This window comes from Tenrec ecaudatus, chromosome 5 (assembly GCF_050624435.1).
Source record: "Tenrec ecaudatus isolate mTenEca1 chromosome 5, mTenEca1.hap1, whole genome shotgun sequence".
Lineage (NCBI taxonomy): Eukaryota > Metazoa > Chordata > Mammalia > Afrosoricida > Tenrecidae > Tenrec > Tenrec ecaudatus.
In genome coordinates, this window is record NC_134534.1 from 157,405,266 (window position 1) to 157,428,378 (window position 23,113).

At 44.7% G+C, this 23,113-nt stretch overlaps 1 protein-coding gene across 4 annotated transcripts in view; it reads left to right on the forward strand.

The window, feature by feature from the left end:
* DIP2C (disco interacting protein 2 homolog C) overlaps positions 1–23,113 on the forward strand; it is a 521,839-nt gene that overhangs the window by 485,093 nt on the left and 13,633 nt on the right. For all 4 annotated transcript variants that reach the window (XM_075550143.1, XM_075550144.1, XM_075550145.1 and 1 more), the window contains one exon: positions 20,166–20,223. In XM_075550143.1, coding sequence (XP_075406258.1) covers positions 20,166–20,223 — 58 coding nt within the window. The remainder of the gene's footprint in view (positions 1–20,165; positions 20,224–23,113) is intronic.

Sequence of the window (23,113 nt, forward strand, 5' to 3'; positions counted from 1 at the left end):
CATACTCTAAATTGTCATGTTTCGTTGAGCCCATTGTTGGAGCCACCATGTCAATCCCATTTTATCAAGTGTCTCCCTCTTGCAGGCTGCCCTTCTGCCTTACCAGGCTTGATGTCCTTTCCCAGGGACTGAGATGAGGGAATTACAGAAGCACCTCTCCCCCTAAACCCAGGAGCCAACGTGCAGAGCTATGCACTGGATCGTGATGGCAAGTCCTTTGAATGGACTGTTCCCCCTCTGTCTTCTACATCACCAGTATTTTTTTCTTTCTGTACGGCAGTTTTTCCACATGCATATAAACACAATATCGGCAATGCCACTACCAAAAATTAAAAGGCTACCTTATTTGTTCCTTAGCAAGTGACCTGGTGGCACAATGGTTATGCATCGGGCTGTAATCCGAAAGACCGGAAGCTCGAAACCATCAGCCATTCCACTCGCGAAAAACAGGGCTTTCTACTCCCATAAACAGTTACAGTCTCTGAAACTCACAGGGACAGACGTGCCTTGTCCTTTAGGGTCGCTGTGAGTCAGCATCGACTTGATGGCAATGAGTTTGGTTTGGTTTTATTTGATTTTGATCAGCTGCTACTCCATTTCTCTGCTCTCCTTTATAACAAAGGCATAAGGTGAGCAGTTGAAAACCATCAACTGCTCCTCAGGGGAAAAATGAGGTTTTCTACTCCTAGAGAGTTACCGTCTTAGAAACCCATAAGGAACAGTTCCACTCGGCCCTCTACAGTCACGATGAGTCAGAATCAACTTGAGAGTGGTGAGATTGGCTTGAGTTTTGGTTTCTTGAATTTTCATTTATAGCCTTGGAAACTTTAGGGGGCTGTTCTACACTATCCCTAAGGGTCATATGATCCAAAATTGATTCAACCCAGTGGGCTGGGTTATTTTGGTTCTTGGTAACAAAACACTTTCAACGGTTCCCTATACTAACCTCTCACTTCATGAAGCCTGAAACCCTGTCTCCTGTCCCTACTGCAAGCATGCTGTCGGAGTCTCCCGGAACTTTTTTACGACAGAACAGCACACGGCCTGGTGCTGCCCCACCCTCCCAGTCTCTGCTGGATTGGGGTTGCTACCGCTGTGTCCCTCCATCCCTTTGAGAAGATTCCTCTTTTTGGCCGACCCTCTGCCGTATCAAGTGCAGTACCCTCTTCTGAGACTGGTCCATCTTGATAAAAATAGCCAAATTATGTAGGGCTAAGTCTTGCCATCTTGGCTTCTTAGAACATGTTGACTGCTCTTCCTCCAAGACTTTGCCCTTTGCTGACAATCAGTGATACTTTTATTGCTCTTTGCCAACACCATAAGTCCAATGCAGCTGTTCTTACCGCTTGCCAGGTCTAATGTTCAGTTCTCCGTCCTCAGGGTGCTCTGCCCCAGCAGCCTTGGCACAGTTGACTTCACCCCCCATCTACCACCTTTTCTCTCCTGGGCTTTAGGTACACACTGGCAGTTCCTCTGCGGGTGCTTGCTTGCCCTGTGAATGCTTTTGGACCATTGGGTGGCTTTTTTCTGTCCCCCCAGCAATTAAGAAACTTGCTGAGTTTTAAGTAAATATTTTGTTTTTGTTTTCAGTCTGCTAGAACACTTTCGATTCCTCTGGGAAAGTCTTGATGAGAAGGGGATTTTGCATATCTTAAGAGTCAGCCTGAAGAAATTGCTGTTGTTATGTGTCCTCAATGGGTTCTGTCTCAGACTCTGCACCACAAAACATATCCGTGCCCAGCCCTGAGCCCATTGCTGCAGCCCCTGTGTCAGTTCATCTCCTCTACAGTCTTCCTGTTTTCCACCGACCTACCAAGCATGCTGTCCTTCTCCTGGAACTGTTCCTTCCCATTAACACCTCCCACGACCTTGAGATGAGGCCTCTTAGCTCGTTTCTAAGGAGCATTCTGGCTGAACCTCTTCCAAGATTGATTTGTTCACCAACACCATCATTCAAAGGCTCTTTGGTCTTGGTTATTCGTTGCTTAGCTTTCGCATCCATATGAAGCAACTGAAAAAGTAGTCCTCAAAGTAACATCGTGGCTGTGTAGCACTTGAAATGGATCTTGTGTTGATTTGTCCAGTACGTTGTCATTTGATTTTTTTTTTCATTTATTTTTATGTGACTTTTTGACAGCTGCTTCCATGAGCATCAATTTTGAACCCAAGGAAAATAAAATCCTGACAACTTCAATCTTCCCTCCATCCATTGATCCATTTACGAGGGTTTTTGTTTTCTGTACATGGGTCTGTAATCCACACTAAAGGCTGTCATCTTTGATCTTTATCAGCAGAGGCTTCAAGTCATTTTGACTTTCAGCAAGCAAGGCTGTGTCATGTGTATCTCACAGGATGTTGACAATGAGCCTCCTCCCAGCCTGGTGGCCCGGTCCTCTCATGTAATCCACCTTCTCAGATTACTCGCACGGGTTGAGTAGATACAATCCAGGTGCCCACCTTTCCTGATTTAAAACTATTCCCTTGTTCTGATTGAAAGGCTGCCTCTTGGTCTAAGTATAGGTTCTGCATGCAATGCAACGACGTGTTCTGAAATGTCCAGTCTCTGAAGTGTTAACCATAGTTTATGACGATCCGCCCAGTCAAATACCTTTGCATCGTCAGTGCAACACAAGCAAACATCTTTATGGTCTGTTGTGCTCAAAACTGCTAATGGATAGCAAACCAAGTTGCCTGGCTGGAACCATTAGGATGCTGGCAGCCAACGTGTGGGTCGTTAGGTCCCTTTCACATCTCATCTTCACTCAGTAAGTGCTACTATCTAAAAGGCTAGTTTCATTCACTGCCTGCGTCAAACATGAAGCGGACAGAACACAGACTCTATAAACCCACCTAAATAGAAATCCCTGCTAGCCAGTCATTTCCCACTCACAGTGCCCCTAAAAATCATAGCATTAAGCCTGTGTTCCTGAAAGGGAGTCCTCTCCCACATGAAAACAGCTGCTTCCTTTACTGCCTACAGGGTGGCCTACTGCGTACCCCCAGCCGCACGCTTCTTGCAGCTCTAGAAACTGCAAGTGGCTTCATCCCAGTTCATCTTGGGGAATGGGAGGGAGGTGGCTCTTTCCTGATGCCGTGCTCTATGCCGCCATGGGATAGTCACAGATATGGGATAGTCACAGATACGCACATTGGTTCCACCGCCACCCTTGTGGAGCCTGTAATCTCGAGGGAGAACTTTAAGTAAGTGAACACATTGCTATGGTGATGGCAACAGGGATTGGCTCTAGTGAAGATGGTCAGAGACACCTCTCTGAAGTGATAACATTTCAGTAGAGATGGAGAGAAGGAGGGAATCCGATAGCAGTACTGTGAGCTCATCCTTTGTTCTGTATGCATTTACTGAGCACTTACTCTGTACAAGACTTGGAGATTTTCCACGAACATGCTGAACAAAACTGCCACACAGTCTCTGTCTCCGTGGAGCTAACACTCTGGTAGGTGGGGTGGATGGATGGAACGTGCCTCCTGGCAAGAAAGAACATTGTTGTTGAGATCTAATGCCAATACTGTGACCAGATCATTTCGTGGAATCATTCTTGATTCATGAACGAGGGTGATTTTAAATTCCTTTCCACCTATGGTCTGTTATAGTTCTCTCTCTCTCTCTCTTTCTCTCTCTCTCTCCATTTTCGATCACTGCAGTCACTGTGTTTTTCCACTTTATTGACTTGTGTAATATAATATTCTCATATTGACTCTGTCCCCTAGAATCTAGATGTGGGTCTGTGAAAGTAATCTTTCCGTGGATTGCATTATTCCCAGTACTGACAAAGGGCATTGTCTAAGGCTGCATTTGGCTGCAGGTAAAGAAACAAGAGGTGGCTCATGTTATGCTGTCATGTATGGGTGTGTAATGGAACTTAGGGCACAAACTGTTACACATTAAAAGCAGTGGGACAGGGTGACACTGCCCCTGTGGGTTTCTGAGGCTGCAGATGTTTACTTTTTTACTTAAAGGATCATGTGATCGGGGCTCCTATAGCTCCTACAACAATCCATCCATCCATTGTATTACTCATATTTGTACATATGTTGCCATCATTATTTTCTAAATATTTACATTCTGCTTGAGCCCTTGGTGTCAGCTCTTCTGTTTTCCTTCCCTCCCTCCCTCCCCCTGCCCTCATGACCCCTCGATAAATGATGAATGATTATGATTTTCATATCTAACACCGACTGCTGTCTCCCTTTCCCCACGACTACAAACCACTGAGGCTGTACATCTTGGTGGGAGTAGAAAGCTCTCCTTTTCTCTCCTAGAGCAGCTAGCAGTTTCACTCTGCTGACCACCAGGGCTCTTGACGTCTACACTACACCAGCAGCGCAGCTCTCCGCTGCTTGGTTAGCAGCCTGTCCGAGACAGGAACATGCGCCACCACGGAAAACACAGTCGGCCCACCAAGTCCAGGCTCTCGTCATTTTCTCTGCACTGACAGAATTATTAGAGGCGATCCCAACTCATTCAGGTCCTTGGTGAGGATCACTGATCTGTTGCTAGCCGTTCGGGCCGAATTCTGTTGGCACAATATGTTCTCTATGTAGCCACCCTCCCGTGAGGGCAGATACTTCTACTTCTGTGTGATGTCACATCTCACTCAGGAAATCCTTTAAAAGCAAAATCAAAAAGCTGTTTGCTGTGATTTAGGTGGAAATTGAGAAAAATTGGTTTTCCATGCAGCAGTTCATATGCACTTTGCTCTGTGTGTTGATCGTAATCCCCACACTCGAGCAGCTCTCGTGCTTCCCCTCTGTGTTTATTGCTCCCACTGGCCCTTCTTCCTAGCCCTCCCTGCCGTCTGAGCTTTGTCCCTGGGCAAAAGCTGCCACTTGGATCTCTATAGGTGATCGTTCAATGGGGTGCATACCTACCTGAAGGTGTGCCTCACCCTTGGCCCCTGGTGGCTGGTGGGTTACACACTGGTCTGCTAACCACAGAGTCAGCGGTTTAAAACCAGTAGCCTCCCAGAGGGAGAAAGATGAGGCTCGCTACTGTAGTAAAGATTTTTGTTTCAAAAGCCCAGAGGGTCAGTTCTGCTTTGTCCTATAGAGCAGGTAGGTTGGTTGGTTGGTTGGTTGGTTGAAATTTTTTGTTCTGTTTTTGTGTGGCTGAAAGTTGAGACATAGTTCAACTCTAGCCTTGACAATTATCTTGGGGGCTCCACCAGTCTATCATATTGGTCATCCTGGTCTTTCATATGATTCTGAGTTTTGTTCTACAATTTTCTCCCACTCTGTGCAGGACCTCCTGCCATATTCTCTCAGATGGACACAGTGAGAGCCAGCCATCATGTATCTCTTCTCCTTATCAGGGCCTGGGAGGTCGGGGTGCATGTGGGCCATTACCCCTTTGGACTAAATACTGTCTTGCATCTTTGATTTTCTTCATTCTTTTAGTTTCGGGATGGGGAGTGACCAATCATCGTACAGTCAATGACTGCTTGTGAGCTTTTAAGAACCAGTCACTGCTCACTGAAGTACGGTGTAGATTTCTGTTATGCCTGTTGGACGTGGTGCTCCTTGAACCACTAGTCTATAGACTGTGAGCCTCACACCAAGGGATTCCTAACAGGGATTTTTTTCTTTCTTTCTAAAAACAACAGGCAAGGAGGAAGGAATTGTGCATGGCCAATATGACCCTTGATACTCTTTCAGAAGAATGTACTTCATTATAGGCCACATCGATCAACAAATGCAAGTTCAGTTTTTCTTAAGTTGAAACGTTCTTTTTTTCTCTCCTTGAGCACCAGATAGTACTCCACTTGTGCAGCTTTGTATGAGACTGTGTCTCTCTAAACACTAGAGCATGCTTCTGAAGAGAGGGCACCACACCGATGGCTGGGGTACTTCCCACCGCACATTCACGTGGCCTGTGGCGCATGTAGAATGGTGCATAGCATTCACCACATTTTAAAGTAAATATTCTCTCCCCCTCCTGAGCATAAAACTTAAATTCACTTAAGTGAATGTTTTTCTGTTACTGTACTGTAATGTTTCCCTGGCATCTAAACAGTAGCAAGCGTGAGCTGGAACCCCACCAAGTATATAATGTCAGGGTTCGCCAAGCAGCCAGGTAGACACGTTCCTCCTCATTGTCTTGAGACAGAACTTTTTTTATATCTAATCAAAGGCGCCACATAGCTTTTATATACAAGGACATATCCTGCTAATGTCTCTGAATAGAAGCGTGTCCTTTGCTGGGAGGTAGGTGAGCTTAGCTCAGCTCCTTGTGTTTGGTGGGAGTCTTTAAGGTGCCTACAGATAAAGCTTTTGCATAGGCTGTTTTTTTTAGAGATACATATTTGAGGGAATCTGGCCAAAATCCTACAATTATGGGAAGCACAGGTTCAATTAAGGGAAGTTAAATCAATATTTTATAATTACAAATGTATATGTTAGAAACTAAAAGCTTTTAAATGAATGCACCAAGGGCTAAACTCAAGAAGCAATTTTAAAACCTCATACAAAACCAGTAAAATTAGAAGGAAGATGATAAAGAGCAGAAATCAATGAAATAAACGCAAACACTGGTTCATTGAAAATGCCAGTGAAACATATCAACCACAACACGATCAAGACAAAGAATGTACAAATAATGTTAAAAATGAAAAATCCAATCGAAATGCAACTTGGTTTAGAGAAAATGACAATAGTTAACAGCTTGACCAGATTGTTTTTGCTCCTCCACGGAATCTCAGAAGCTCAGGATGCAGATACAATACAGGATGACCTGTGTTAACTTTGATCTTCAGATCAATTTTTTTCTTTGTATAAATAGAAGGTGCTTCACAATGCTTGTGGGAAAATTTCATTATCTTTTAATCACCTTTTTCCCACAAACTTTTTCATGCACGCTGATAGGACATGTGCTGGTTGTTTATCCGACACTTAGATGTGGCGGAGGCTCCTGTGGGTTTATTTGCCGAGCCAGGGCCTCCTATGCTGAGGTCTGAGGTGCCTGGTTGTTTCTCAGCGTCCCTTTCGTCAGGCGCTCACCCTCTTGTTCATCAGTCTCGCAGGGGAGGAGCTTGATTCACCCTCCAGAGACAGGTCTGTCGTTCTGTGAGGGAAAAGTCAACATTTCAATACTTGTCCGCGAAGTTCCCCGTTGTGCGTTGGTTTTCACAGCGCATGTACCACTGATGTTTTTAAATTTGTATTTGTAGATAAAGTTTGAGAAAAGGTTTCTTGGTTCCTCAATAGGTTGTCAATTGGTTTAACAGAGCCTTTCTGGAACATTTCTTCAAGAAACCGGGGTGTCGGTTGTCGATGAAAGTATTGAGGTCCCTGGGTGCAGCAGCAAGTGGTTCTTGCTCAACTACCAACCTAAAGGTTAGCGGTTTAAACCCACCCAGACGCATCCTGGAAGAAAAGTCTGCTGATCGGCTTCTGGGACGAGCTGAGTCAGACAGGCTCTGTGGAACCGAGCTACTCAGTAATGAGGTTGTCTACTGGTGGCGGCTATGAGTTGGATTTGGGCTTGGGTGGCTCTGTTTTTAGTTACTAATGAAACTCGGTGGTGTAGAGGTTATGTGTTGGGAAGCAATCCACGTGGATAGCAGTTCAAAACCACCATCATCTCTTCCGGAGAAAGACTGAGCTTTCCCTCGGGGAACAGTCACAGTGTCAGTACCCCAGGGCGTTGCTAGGAGTCAGCATTCACTCACCCATGGGGAGGGCGAGAGTGAAAATCAGTGGGGAATGACTATGGAGAGAGGGAAGGGAGAGCTTGGTATTACAGAACAGCGACTTGGGTTGGCAGGGAAGCAGATCCAATTTGCTGGACAACTCATTGAGGAAGTAGACACAACTGCACAGAAATGGAAGACCAAGATAGAGCTGGCATGTTCCAGCAGCCACCAGGAGGTGGTCTTGCTTCTGTACCCTTTTCCACAGATGAGAATGCTTGCTCAATTGGAGAACTAATATTTGTCTCTGTTTTAGGCGGTGTGCTATAGTAGTTTCTCTATTTTTCCCCTTTTTCTCATTCTTTTTTTAAATCATTTTATTGGGGTTTCTAGTTCTTTTATTAACAATAAATACTATGTGTTTATAAGCATATTTGCCTTCTTTTTAAAATTATAAGTCCAATAATGTGTGAGGGGAGGCTTCAAAACGTTCATGGAAAACTGGGATTGAAATATCATGGAATTGTTTAAACTCCCTCGTATATTTTGAAACCTCTCCAATGGAGATCGGATAAAGGGGGGAAATTATACATACTGAGCCTTTCTCCATTACTGACATGCTCATTCGACCTTTATGTTCATGTCTTAATAAGCTATTTTGCTTTCATAGTTCACCAGGTAGCCACCACCCCCACGACCAAAGTTCACGTATCAGGGATTGCCTGACTGCAGAATTTCAGAGTTTCTCATTCATCTCTATAAAGCCAAGGACATTAACTTTTTGATGTAGAACAATGTTTGTTGGGCAATCCGTTTCTAAGAAGTGATGTTGTTTTAAAATAAGTGAATCCTAAGTAATTTTTCTTTCAAATTGCATTATTTTGTTTAAGTATGTTTTTAAGAGTCCTTTTTGTGGGGAGTCCACTGCTTCTGCAGACTGAACCATCATTCTGCTGGGGATGTGGGAGGGGGTGGGCAGAGGGTGTTGGTGCTGCCTCTTAAGTCCAGGCTCAGGGCCCACCCATGTGTCAGCAGGGGCACTGAGGCCACCAGGGCTCGGGGCTGGGTGTATATGACAAACTTCACAAGATGATGGCTCCGCTTCAGCCCCTGTGTGGCTTTCTTCATGTGCACTCTTGATGGTCCATGTTACTTTCTCTACCACTTCATTCCGCCTAACCATTTCCCAGGAAAATTGCAAGTTTTTGTTTTTTAAAGCCTGCCGATATTTTAAGTCTCATTTTTTAATTGCTGTGTATTGAAGCTGGACTAAAGAATTAACAAACTTGAAATACAATCCAGAGGGTTGGCCATCAGATCCCTCTAGGTGCACAGCCTGAGAATGGTGCATATCGCCTCCATCCCATTCCCGCCAATCCTGAGAGTGGGAACTATCAGATAATAGGTTATGTGAGTTTGGAAAATCTGCGACTGTGTTCCTTAAATATCCCAATGTCATAAAAGGCAAAAACGTGGGAAGTAGTCTCAATTAAAGAAGCTAAAGCGACACGCCGGCTGCAGTCCAACGTGACCTAGAATGGATCTTATTCCACAGGGAGAAGCTATTCTAAAGAACCTTATTGGGCTAGTTGCTCAAACTAGAATGTTGGTTGTAGATTAAAGTATCGAAGTCCCTGGATGGAGCAGCAAGTGGTTCTTGCTCAACTGCGAACCTAAAGGTTAGCAGTTTAAACCCACCCAGAGGCATCCTGGAAGAAAGCTGTGGTGATCTGCTTCCAGAGTCAGACAGGCTCTGTGGAACCATTCTAGTCTGCCATGCACTGGCCCACCGTGAGTTGGAATAGCTTCAGTGGGTGGTGGTAGATTTTCTGGTCTACGACTTGGGTCAAGAGGAATGATATATTTAACTGTGTTCAAATGATTCCATGGGGAGCTGGGGGTAAATGTGTGTACCTATAGAAAGAGAGAGACCGTTTGGATGAGTAATGACAAGTGATACGGCAAATGGGGTCAAATCGCCATTAAGGGTATTATGACTGTTCTCAGAACTATTTCATTTGTGTAACTTTTCTATAATTTGAAATGGTCTTCAAATTTAAATTTGTTTTTAAAATTCCTAATGCTTAGAAATATGTCATGTATCTCCACTTTAAACTCAACAACATCTAGATATTATTTTTCACATCTTTGCATTCTCAGAAAAAAGGGGAAAGAATTTATGTGAGCTAGGACTTTGTGATAGAACAGCTGCCAGTGATAACAAATGCAGATTATGGAGTGTGGGGGAATGAACTCCATCCCGCATCAGGAAGGACCAGATGACCATTAGGGACTGTTGATCCCTATCTCTGCCCATCTCTGCGCTTCACTTTGTCCAGATAGCGCCGTAGATGGATCAGCTTTCTGCTGGCAATTGAATGCCTTCATGTGAGCCCACAGCTCCTTGGCGGCAACCCCAAAGACAAGAGAAGGGGAGCTGAACTCCCCACTCCGTAAGGGTAAGCTGCACCCACAGACTTCCTGTCCGACGCCGCTGTGTGGAAAGGGGAGTGGTAAACTTCCAGTGGCGAAGCCGGACACAAACACTGTCTTAACCATCGATCAAAGTCAGCATCAGCAGTGTTGACGGTCATGTGGCTAGTATGTATGTTGTCATTTGTTCCCTCAAAATAATGATGGTCCACCTCTGTGGTCGCCCCCAAGAAAAAAATCCAAATCCCAGTCTGATGAAGAGAAAAGCACGATACAGGTTCCAAGAGGACTAGTCTACAGGACACCTGACCAGTGCTGCTTAGGAGCTAATGTGGAAACTATTATTTGCTCAATCTGTCTATAAATCTGAAACTAAAGCCTATGTTTTTACATCCTAGGTTTTTTAATAACTTTATTAAGATCTAATTAGCATACTACACAACTCAGTAGTTCAAAGGCCATAATGTTTTCCACAAACTTATTCCTAAATTCAGTATAAATTAATTTGCCAGCAAGACTTTATGAATGAGTATGAAACTATAAACAATGTGCCTCACTATTTATTATAGAAATATTAATGAATTAGATTAACATCCTTAGGTAACATGGGGACTACAGTAGCACCCTTCAAAAATCTGTGAAGAGTTCTAGAATCTGATCCTCTCTGCCCAAAAGGCTTGTGAGTAAGAGACTATGCAAATGAGCGTGTCTTCCACCCCTATATGGGTGAGAGTGGGAGTGAAATGGGTCAGGACTACATGCCCAACAGGAAGGGAAAAAACACCACTAGTCAAAGCTGGGAAAGGAAATGGAAGAGAGAGAGAGATTGATAGAAGAGTCTAGATGATGTGAGACAGAGGTAGATGAGGTGAGAGCGTGAGAGAGCTTAGAGAAGAAAATCTAAGTTAAATTTCTAATTTCAGGACAAAAGGCATGCTAAGTGGTTTTCTGGTTTGTCTTTCCCTCCTCAGTTTTTTGAATACCCATTTTTGGCCTTTCGCAAAAGAGACCCTGTGCTCGAGCGATTGGCACTGGGCACTGGTTGGTATGCAGGTCTCTTCCTTACACCTTCTAGTTGTTTGTGGCAAAGCCCAGACTGTCGATGTGTGCTTAGTGTAGTGTGTATGTATGTGTGTGTGTGTGTGTGTGAGAGAGAGAGAGAGAGAGAGAGAGAGAAATGGTGAAAGTTTACAGAGCGGATCGTCCGTTTTACATTTAAACTGTTATATATATTTTGTTTCAGCTCATTCATTGCAATCCCTTCAATGTACCTTATCTGATCCCACACCCTCCCTCAGCTTCCTGTTTCCATTTCTCCTCCTCTCCCAACCCTGTGCAAGGTTGTCCTTTGGTAAAAGCTGCTGTCTTGATTTTAAATGTTTGATTGCACTAATGTGTGCACACCTCCTGAGGGTGATTGTTCTCTTTATAGTCCTATCTACTGCTTGACACAAATTACGCCCTGGGGGTTAGTTCTGGTCCAGACCCAAAGGGTAACCCAGGGCCACCCTGAGGGTTATGCTCCTCTCAATCCGAAGAGTCAGACTCGTCCCTTCTATGATTTTGAGATTTGTCTCCTCCTCTATCCATGGCTTCCTAATGTACTCCCTTTGTTAGCCAGACACCATTCTAGTTCTAGAGGTTATGCATTGGGCTGCTAAAGACAAAGCCAGCAGTTCAAAACCACCAACCACTCCGGAGAAGAAAGACGATGCTTTCTACTCCAGTAAAGAGTTTCCTCAACTCACAAGGGCAGTTCTGCCCTGTTCTATAGGGTCACTCTGAGTCGGCGCCAGCTCCACGGCATGGAGTTTGGTTTTTTGGTTTGCTATTTCAGGGAGGAATTTCTTTAGAAATAATGGTGGCTTTGGTATTTTGCCTTACATTAGTGTTCTTAGATGTATGACTATGGGTATCTGTTATAGTTAAGTACTTAATGTTTTTCTTTGTTAATTTAATAAGAATTCCTTTTTATGCTTCACTAGGAGTATAGGAAGTAGCACGTTGTTAAAAAAAATAACAAACTCTGACATAAAACTTGTCTAATTTTTCTTCTCTGTTTATGTCCCAGCAATCTGTGAACTAAGTGTGATGACAGCACCTATATTAATTAACCTAAGTTTTGGAATATTTAATTTTTTCTTCATCTTGTGGACTTTTAAAATGCCTATTAAAATTCTCTGATTATATTGAGCATTTCAAATACTTAAGATATTTTTGGAAAAAGATGGAGCGTACATTTTTAATGGAAAGGTTTGATGTGTGCCTTAAAACTAAAACTCATTGCCATCAAGGTGATTCCGAATCTGAGACACCATATAGGATAGAGTCCAACTACTCCTAAGGGTTCCCAAGATGTGTAACCGTTAGGGAGCAGACTGTCTCACCCTTCTCATGGATTTGAACCGCCCACTCTGTCCTTAGTGGTCTAATGCTTAACCTACTGTGCCATTAGTTTGGTGCCTGGGGGCAGGAAATTGATGTCAATAGTGGAAGAAAAAGTAGGTGAGAATGGTTACACAACTCAAAGTATATAATCAGGGACACTGTTGGTGCCCATAGAAGAACTGTGTTTTGCTCTAGAGGAGAATAAGTAAAGGATTTTACTAAGGTTCCCTTCACATGCCCACAGGTTTAAGCCAAACAAAGGAGGCTTAACCATGTCTCTTTGCTCAGCAGATGACAAGTCTGCTCAGTAATAAGCTGGCGTTGGCAGGTTGCCTTCAAAGCAAGGTCTGGTCACTTGGAAGCAATCTGTTGGGCCAGTTAGATACAAGGCAGAGAAATCAGCTGAGGAGGGGAAGGAAATGGTGACTGCTAAGTAGGATCGATTGTCCTGTGATCCTCTGTTCAGGAGCGCCAGCTCTAAGCATTCTGAAGGGACTGTACAAGGGGGCTTCAAAGGTTGGTGGGGAAATTCCATTGTCTTTTCTGGTTTTGTTTAAATCAGTGGTTCTCTACCTTCCTAATGCTGCGACCCTTTAATACAGTTCCTCACGTTGTGGTACCCCCCCCCCCAACCATAAAATGATTTTTGTTCTTACTTCATAGCTGTAATCTTGCCACTGTTATGAATCGGGTGACCCCTGTGAAGGGGTCGTTTGACTCCCAAAGAGGTCACCACCCACAGGTTGAGAACTGTTGGTTTAAATCATCTTACTGGGGCTCCTACAGATATTAGAGCAATCTATAAGTCAATTATGTCAAGCGAACTTGTACAGATGTTGCCATCATCACTTTGTATCGTCTTTTCTTTCCATTTTCCTACCTCTGGCACTTCTAACAGTAACAGTTGTATTGCTCTGGTAATGACTCCTCTACTGGGCATTTAGTGAAATTTTATTTTGCGATTGCTATGCATACCCAGTAGCCATGGTTTGATAGACATTGTAGCAACCAATGAAATACATTATACTGCCTACATGGCAGCAACAGTCAATGAACTCCTTTCCCAGAATGGACTCCCTTCCAAGGGGACTGCACTAGTCTCCTTCACAAATGCTCTGTGGCTTCAGGCTGCCGAAAGGTCTTTTCCCTGTTTAGTGAGTAGAAGCGTTCACTGGATGGCGGCAGGAATCACACACTTCTGTAAGATCAAGGGGTCTTGCAGAGTGTTAGAAAGAGCACCAGGCCTGGGGCCAAGCACCCTGGCTCTGCCGAGCCACCCCATGAAGAACCCTGAAGCTAAATAAAGGCACCTTTGTAGTTATGCATCGGGCTGTGACCTGCGTGGCACCGGTTCAGAATCACCAGCACCTCTGTGCGAGAAAGACTGGACTTTCTACTCCTGTGAACAGTTCATCTCGGAAACCCACAGGAGGTTACTATGCATCAGCATTGACTCGATGGCAGCAAGTTTGGTTTTTGGGTTGTTGTTTTTTTGTCACATTCTTGGAGAGTCTTGATGGAAGGTCAAGGTGTGTGGTTTCAGAAAGTGCTTCAAAAAGAAGGAAACACTTTAAAGAAAAAATAAAATAAACACCTTTTGCTAGAATGAGCGTAAATATCCATGTGCCTCCCGAGCGTTGCTCCGATCGGTGTGTGGTTGCTTTCGCCCTCCAGGGCGTCACTTTCACGGACGCTGGCTGCTGGGAATGGCTCAGGGATGGGGACAAGGAAAGATTCTATCAGATTTCCCTCACCTCAGCTTTCTCTCTAGGGACACGTCTGGGTATTCGTTGCTGTTTTTGTTGTCTATTTTTAAAGGGCAAGCATTGAATGTCAAGTCCATATAACAGCATAGGATGGAAAAACATCTTTTCTAAGTTCAGGATTTGGTTTTGAGTTGAAAATGTAAAAGGTCAGGGATGAGACAGAGGCCAATCCTCAAGACCTTATTTAGATTCGTGCACTTACACTGTAGGCGGATGTGAAAATGAGAGTGGATCAACTACGTACCCCGATTATGCTTATACAGTGTGGTTAAAAATAGCCCTTTGGCTGGAGCAGGGAGGGTTCTGACTCACCACCCGAAGACAATCCAGTCAGCAGTAATGGATATTGGTAGGCAGCGAGAGAAGTGGCAATAAAATTTCAGTCCCACGAATTGACTGCTTTAATCGACTCCTGAATTGTCTGAAACCCATTCTGCCAGCATTAGCTTGAGCGGCAGGTACTTTGCCCTGAGAGTTGATCTCTGTTAGATACTCAGCCTTGGCATAATCACTCTTTGAAGACAAGCCTCCTTTTCCTTTTTGCTTGAGCCAGACTAAGTCGGTCAAGGCACACTCTCCCGGCGGGCGAGCCGAGCCACAACAGCGTCGCTTCATTTGGGAGTGTGTCCTCACTGTTCATTTCCTTCCGTCTGGCAGCCTCTTCCCACCCTCCCTCCAGCTCTCCGGGTTCTCCGACAGCGACTGCGCCGTAAGCCTTTGGTACCTCCCCTACGGCCATTCCACCTCTCAAGCCGGAGGCTTGGATTGTAAGCCTTCTGAACTGGTTCTGATGGAACAGGTGTTCATACTGACAACATCTATATGTAACACACAGACTGGAGGCAAGGCACTCTATATTCATACCATTTGACTTGCTCAACAGCCCTGATGTATTGTCCTCGGCTCGACAAAGTCAGCGGCCACAGCAAGGTTTTCATTCTGATGAAAATAATACTGAAGCTTTTCAGTAATTTCTACATAGACATATCAGCGACACTGACTACATTCTCCCGGCTGTGCCGCCAGTCTTGCTAGGCCTTTTCAAATTACGCCACCAGGGTTAACATCAGCTCACTGCTCCCTGAACTTCCCATCCAGCCTTTCTTGGTTGCCGTTGCCAATTTGATCTCATAGCTAATTCTCCATGCTCAAGGCTGATAAGGTTTGCTAATTAACGTACAAGAAGACAGCTGGGCCAGTTTGGGTTTAAGGTCTAAAGCGTAAAGATGATCTCACGGCACTAGTTTCAGGAGTTCCTCCAGCCTCAATGGTTCCAGAAAGTCTGGATTCCATGACAGTGTACAGTGCTGTTCCACATACCCCCTCCTTTGATTAGGAGTCTTCTCTCACATCTGTGGTCAAAGCATCCAGTAGTAGGAGCCAGGACTCATCCAGCTCTGGTCTCGTGGCAAAGGAAGCAGTTGGTTTGGATGACAAGGAACTGACACATCCCACTCTGATTCCCTCTGTGGGGCTTGGAACCTGGCTCTTACTACAGAACCGCCAACTCTGTCACAGGACTATCTGACCTTCTGTGTATAGTTGATGACAGCATGAAATGTCCTTCTAGTCGCCTTTTATTTTCATTTACAATGGGTTTCAAAAAGTTCCTAGGAAAATGGAATGAAAAGATGATCCAATTTTTCCATGAAATTTCTGATGCCTTCTCATATTTCTCTGAATTATTTTGCATCATTAATATTTTACTCCATTGACCAACTGCAAATCTCTCCCAGCTTGCCATATATCTGGACTTTTTATAAGGCTTATTTTCTTTCTTTTTACCATGTGGATATTATTGGGTTTTTTGTTTGTTTTTTAATGTAGACCAAGGGTCTTCTTATGTGACATATAATAGCAATATCTGTAGTATTTTCATTTGGAGACCACCCGTAGTGAATTTAGCACCCCACACCTATCTGGGCATGAAACACTAAAAAAGCACAGAGCACAGAGAAGAAATTCTTAACACTATTAGTTTCCTGCCACAATCCATAGACACAGATTCTCAATTGATATTCCCTCTCGCTTCCCTTCTCTGAGATGAGACAAGATAACGTCGGAAGGAAGGAAGAAGGGAAAAGAAAGAATTGCTCATCAACAAAGCACTGGCCAAAGTGTGGGCATTCAGGAGGAGGTTCAGCCTCAGGTTCCAAAGAACCTTGCCCTTTCTCTTCCCCAGATTGGCTGAGCACTGGCTAACGTAGAAACCCCGAGGGAAGATGTGGAGCTGGGCTGTCCTGGGCATCAGTCCTGATTCATGCGCAGAGTAGAACTGCACACCATAGGGTGTGCAGAGCCTCTGATCTTTTGGGAGCAGCTCACCAACCCTATCTTCTAAAGTGTCTCTAAGTGGGTTTGAACTACCAACCCTTTGGTTAGCAGTCCAGTGCTTAACCTTGTGTGCAACTCAGGGAGCCATCATCCAGTGATACTTGCTCATTATGCCTTTGTCTCCAGTAGGCTTGTTTCATATATTATCCCAGTGCGCCTTATCTCAAGACATCTCAGTAATGGTAAAGCTGTCCGAGCTGCCTGGCATGTCAGACAGCTTGCCTGGCAGGCATTTCTAATGTCCTAAAGTGGAGGTGGTTATAGAGTGAGTGGCAGGCAGAGTGGAAGCAGAAATGGAAACTTGGCCGACCCCTCACCCTTCCCAGACTGCTCGTCTGAAACAGACCATATTTTTGGCTAAGTGTTTCTTTCACTCCGTGGCCGATTGTCTGCCCTTTATAGGACTCACAGTCCAGTTACTGGCCAGCTGCCTGCCTCTCAGACAGCAGCAACCCCAGTGCCCTGGGCAGAGGGCTCAACGCCTGCTCACTGGGGGATGGGGTGGGGGGTGGACACGGGCAACCGCACTGAGCACACTGATCTCCCTAACTCCCTGTCTCCTCCATTCTCTCTCTCTACACGTTCCACAGATCCGCCTCCTTCTTCCCCCTACACACAATTTTTCCAGTGTATTTGGCTTCGTTCCCATATTGCTTTTGCCATCTGTAGCTCATCGCCAGTCGGTGGAATCCATGTGTTTGAATGCAGGCTGATTCATTCTCCTCAATTGCCCAAGTCCCTCTGGTATCATACACTGTGCCCACAGCGAGCAGGGCAGCCAACGTCAAGGGCACTGATGTTTTCTGTACCGCATAGACCTAAAACGGCATCTGTACTGCTGCATGGGACATGTACACCAAAAATCGTCTTTTTAGGTTTTCTCTCATGATTATAAGTAGTCTTCTGATGGCATGTTTTTAACCCAGGACCGCTTGAAGGCACGTTCAGTGGCATGTGCACAGAGATGTGCTGGTGGACAGAGTTGTCAGTGGATGTCTTTATTGGAAGTCAGTCCTCAGGTCTTTTTTCCAAAATTTTAATAATTATCCATCTAGATGAGCTTAGTGTTACCTGGGTCTTAAAAGTTCTCCTTTCTTGTAGTTCTACAATGATGTAGCCAGTAATTTATGTGTGAAGGTTAATGTCATTACACCTACTCAAATATTCTAGAAGAGCTTAATTTTTTAATCTCAGCTGGTTTTCTTTGATTGCCTCTGTGTAGCGTTCTGCATCCAGGTTCCCTTGAACACAAAAGGCACCGGAATGTCGACTGCTGGGCCCTTCAGGTCTCCTCCCTCTCTAGCATCTCCTGCGTATTCCCACACCGAGGAGGAGTCGCTCATCCTCCTCCACCCTCACCTCTGGTGATTCCCTCCTTCACAGGCTACTTTTTCCTGAAGTCATGTCAGAAGTTACACCACAGGCTAGAGGAGAAGCAGCCAATCCTGTTGACCGGTAGTGAACCGTTTGCCCGTTACTGAACGCTCACTGTCATGGGCGGACCACGAGGATGGCCCTTCACCAAGCAATCCAAAACCCAAACCAAACTCACTGCCCTCGAGTTGATGCTGACTCAGAGCGCCCCCGGGGCCCATCTTTCTCCTGCCGAGAAGCTGGTGGTTTAAACTGCTGACTTTACAGATTCCTGCCCAGTGTGTAACCACTGCACCGCCAGGGCCCCTGACCCAGCAATAGTGCCTAGTTAACAAGTTACCATCATGTTGACTTGACCACACAGCGACCCCACATGTATATCAGAGTAGAGCTGTGCTCCCTGGTTTTCAGTGGCTGATTTTTGGTATGTAGATTGCAGGCCTTTCTTGCAAGACACCCTCTGCACGGACTTGAACCTCCAGTATTTCAGTCAGCAACAACTCAACCATGTGCACCACCCAGGGACCCGACAGTGGTAGCCGTGAACAAGTCGGGGACTTGCACCTGCTGATGCCCCTTCCCTCATGTACTGGCACCATTTCTGTTTGGCACATGCAGTATTATCCATATTAATGACAGCCAAGCAGCCCTTAAGAGTCTTACGTCAGCAGGTTCCATAGCCTAAGCTCCCAAGCTGCAGAAGATCACCAGTGTTCTAAGGAGACCAGGGGCGGGAGGGTGGCCTACTGGAATTCACCCCCTGCAGGCAGCGGGCTTGGTCCTGGGCCAAAGCAAAAGTGGAGAATTTCTTTCCTTGGTGCCGCCCCTTCACTGCCTCCTGAGTTCTCACTTCTGCATATTAGTTACAGAGAAAGACTTGTGCTTAATGCATGAGAATGGGTGACTAGTGGTAATTTCAGATCTCCATGGGGAAGATGTAGATGGCGGCAGCAGAGGGAAAAATTGATCTTTTATAAACCTTGTCCCGCATCCCCAAATCAACTGTCAATAACCTTCCTCTGGCCCTGTGCATAAGGCAGGCCCAGGAGGGGGCACCAGCACTCGTCCTTGTCTCTGTCCTATGGTTTGTTTGTCTTCTCCTTCATTTTATTTCATTTAAGTAAAAATCAACCCTAGAAGAATGCACTGCAGTACAGTATTGTAGCTCTGTTAGGAATGCAAAATTAGTAATGTCTCTCCCTACCATGGAGTCCATTCTGGCTCAGTATTGGGGAGACCTGACCCTGTGAATTTCCGAGACTGGAACTGCGTATGGGAGTAGAAAGCCTCATCTTTCCCGCAGGGACAATTGGAAATGGAGAGCATAAAGTACATACAATAATGCAATGAAGGTGTCTGTTCGCTGGCTGTAGTTGGGATTAGCAAGCCTGTCTTTGGCAGTGATTTAAGTCACCATAAAATATCTCTAAATTTATTCTTTTTAAAAATCTTTTCTTAAAGGAGGTTTTGCCATCTGATTGGCCGGTCTTGTGTTCATTCAGCCCTGCCGTCGTACATCGCAAGCACACGCGATCCAATAGCTGGATTCCGTGCTGCGGCTCACGGTGGCACAGCCTTCCCAAGCAGAATTAATTAATATGTGTCTCCCCTGTGCACAGAGGTGTGTGCTCAGGACAAGTATCACTATCAGTGCATGACTCCTCATTCTCTTCCTGCATAGGGGAAGTTGCATCTCGGTTACTTTAAATGCAGAATTGCTTTCTCAATGACTTCACTGAGTTTTTCAATGTGACTTCAGATCTTCGTTTCAGTTTCATTCTGTCTCCACCAGCATCACCACTCTTTCCTTAACCAACCATTCCCCTTTCCAGAGGACCACCAGTTAGAGATAGATATGGTGATATGTTTAAAACCTATCAATGACCCTAATCTCTCCTACCTGGTATCCAAATGTAGAGCCCACTTCCAAATGGAAAATGATGTGCACCAGGACTCTGGAACGAACCATCAGCCTGGAAAGGTCATGGTTTAAATGGTCATTCGTAATCAGTGCTCTCTCTCCTGTTCTCTTTCCATTGTTCCCTACCATCTGAGGGCATGGTCTTTGGCTTCAAAATTATCTTTTCCACAAAGCAGCACTCGCCAACAAGAGTGACACACCCTAACAACCTACCCGACACAGGACCAAGCGTGGACACCGGTGGAAGAGAATCGTTGATACAGGAAACTGAACTTTACAATACCTTCTGTTTCTATTTTACAGAGTCCGCTTAGTAGAGAGAGGATCCCCTCATAGTTTACCCCTAATGGAATCAGGAAAAGTAAGTATTACAAGAAGAAAGTTGTGATTCTATATATAAGAGAATTTGAGGAGATATACATTGAAATTTTAAGAAATGTATTCTATACACTTTTTTGCAAGAGTTTTTCTTGAAAGTGATGCATCAGGACTATGTTGATCATGAACACAGAAACTTCAGATAGTAGTGCTTTTAAACAAGTTAGATGTTTTTCACTCTTTTATGGAAAAGTCTAGAAGGAGGCATCCTCAGCTAAAAGGGTTACTTCCCAAGGTCAAGTCATGGTCTAAGATGGACATTCCATACCAGCTACCAAGAAAGAAAAAGAGGGAAGCAACTAGAAATGTGAGCCTAAGGGAGGAGCCCACAAGCTGCTGTTCTCTCTCTCTCTCTCTCTCTCTCTCTCTCTCACACACACACACACACACACACACACACACACACACTTCATACCTCTGGCCAGATTTAATCAAATGGTCACACTAACTGAAAGTTAATTTGAGAAATACTCTATTGATCCTGAGTATCAATATGCCTAGCTTAAAAACAAAAAGAAAAAGCAAGGCGCCTGGTGATGCAAGGGTTAAAATTTTCAGCTACTACTCAGGAGGTTGGCATTTCACACCGTCCACCGATCAACACCCAGAAAGAGGTACAGCTCTGGGAATCCTATGGAACAATTCTACCTGGTCTTTTATGGAGTCTGTGAGTCTGAATCAGTTCGACCACACAACAATAAAAACCGCTAGAAATAAGTCTGTCCATGACTATGTGATAGACAAACAATGGATAGCCAAGGACAACTAATAGCTTCTGACTTCCATCTGCTGCCACTGCATTGATTGGGACTCATTGGGACCCATGAGGGGTTTCCAGGGCTGTAGATCTTTTCAGGAGCAGATAGCCTGGCCTTGCTTCTGAGGACCAACCGGTGGTTTTGCACCTCTGACCTTACCATTAGCACCACAATGTGTGCCTGATGGCACTGCCATAGAACTGTGGCATATGAAACTCATTTAAACAGAAATGAAGATTTAAAATGAAATGTTTGGGTCTCACTGACTTCAGTTGCTCCCTGATGGAGTCAGACTACCCACCCCTCACTGGACACACCTCTACAGGAGTCTCCTGCTGCTTCAGGAACTTGTAGTATCTGTGTCTAAACCCAAACCACAGCTGTCCATCAATCCTGACTCCTGGCGACCCTACAGGACAGAGTGGAACTGCTCCATGGGCTTGCTGGGTCTACGAATCTTTACTGAAACAGAGAGCCTCTCCTGCTCCCTCAGAGTGGCAACCATTGGCCTTGAGGTTAGCAGCTCAACGCTGTGCCACCACAAAGCTCTGGTGATGTGATGATTCAACACTCAGCTGCTAACCGAGAGGTTGGCAGTTCAAACCAGCAGCCACGCTAAAGGAGAGCGCCTTGACCATGCACTCCCATAAGGTTATAGCCTAAAAATCCCCTACTGGCAGTTTTACTCTGTTACCTGCAACTACATGGCCACACGTTTAGAAATCTTCTTACAATTTTGTTTAACAGGAAATAATATTCTCAACACATTTTGATATAATGTTAGTCAGCCACAAATTCTCACTTCAGACTTAGGGGAAAGGATAACTTTTTTTCCTTTAACCATATTTTAGATGTGTTACCTTGTTTTAACCACATGACATTAAACTGCTTGAACTGAGCCAGGCTATATTCCGATTTCTGGAATGAGTTTTCATTTCCTTATATACGGGCTGTCCATGGGATTTAGAACATTTTCTAAATTTGGGTGAAGAAAGAAATGCTTAACATTAGCATCCATTATAATCAAAGATGTATACTTATAGGGAAAAGTTCCCTAATAGATTCCATTGAAAACAAATGGAATAGAGATGGGAACTGGTGCAAACATTCTAATTACAAATAAAACACCATAGCAGATTAGCAGTGGACACTGAACCTTCCATTCCTGGCTCCCATAAAAGCAGCTCTCTGCCCTGCTAGCTAATTCTCACCTGCAGACTCATACCCGAGGACTTCCCGCCTGACTTCCTCAGTCCCTGACTGCAGCGGCCTTGCCTGTCGCCCACGTCCACGGGCCAGGATGTGAGACCCAGTGTTCCTCTTAAGGGGACTAAGTTGATTGAAGTGACCCAAAATTCATTTGTGCAATCATCAGGCTAGAAGTTATATATATATATATATATATATATATATATATATATATATATATATATATATATATATATATATATATGTGTGTGTGTGTGTGTGTGTGTGTGTGTGTGTGTGTATCTATGATTTATCACGATTTTGTTCGCAATCCCAAACTCACTTTCACACAAATGATATCTCATTCTAGTCATTACAATGAAAAGGTAAGCGTTGAGCTGTCTTTATGTAATATATTTGGCTGTAATTATGTAATGTAATGTTTACTTTCTGAGTGCTTCCTTTGAGCACACAGCTCATGTACAAAGGCTATGGCACTTTCTGAAGGAAATCAGACAAATACCATTGTGTGAGTCTGGGTACCTTACAGAAACAAATCCACAGAAACTCATGTATAAGAGAGAGTTTTATATAGAAGTTAAGTGCACATCAAGAAAACATCCCAACCCAGTGCTGCCCAAGCCCACAAGTCCAACATTAAACCATATGTCCAACACCAATCCACAAAGTCCTCCTCCATCTCACAAAACAGACGCAGTGATGCCAACTGCAGGAGGAAAGCCAAGGCAATGAACGTGTAAGCATCTCAGCACTATCAGGGGTCTCCACACGGGTGCTCCAGCACCCAGGGCTGCATCCGGGCAGGTCCATGTGGCTTCTCCTGGGGGATGTCTTGCAGGAAGTGAAGCCTTGCCAGCTGAAGCAGGGAACTAGCTAAGGCAGCTGCACCTTGGTCCGACCATCACA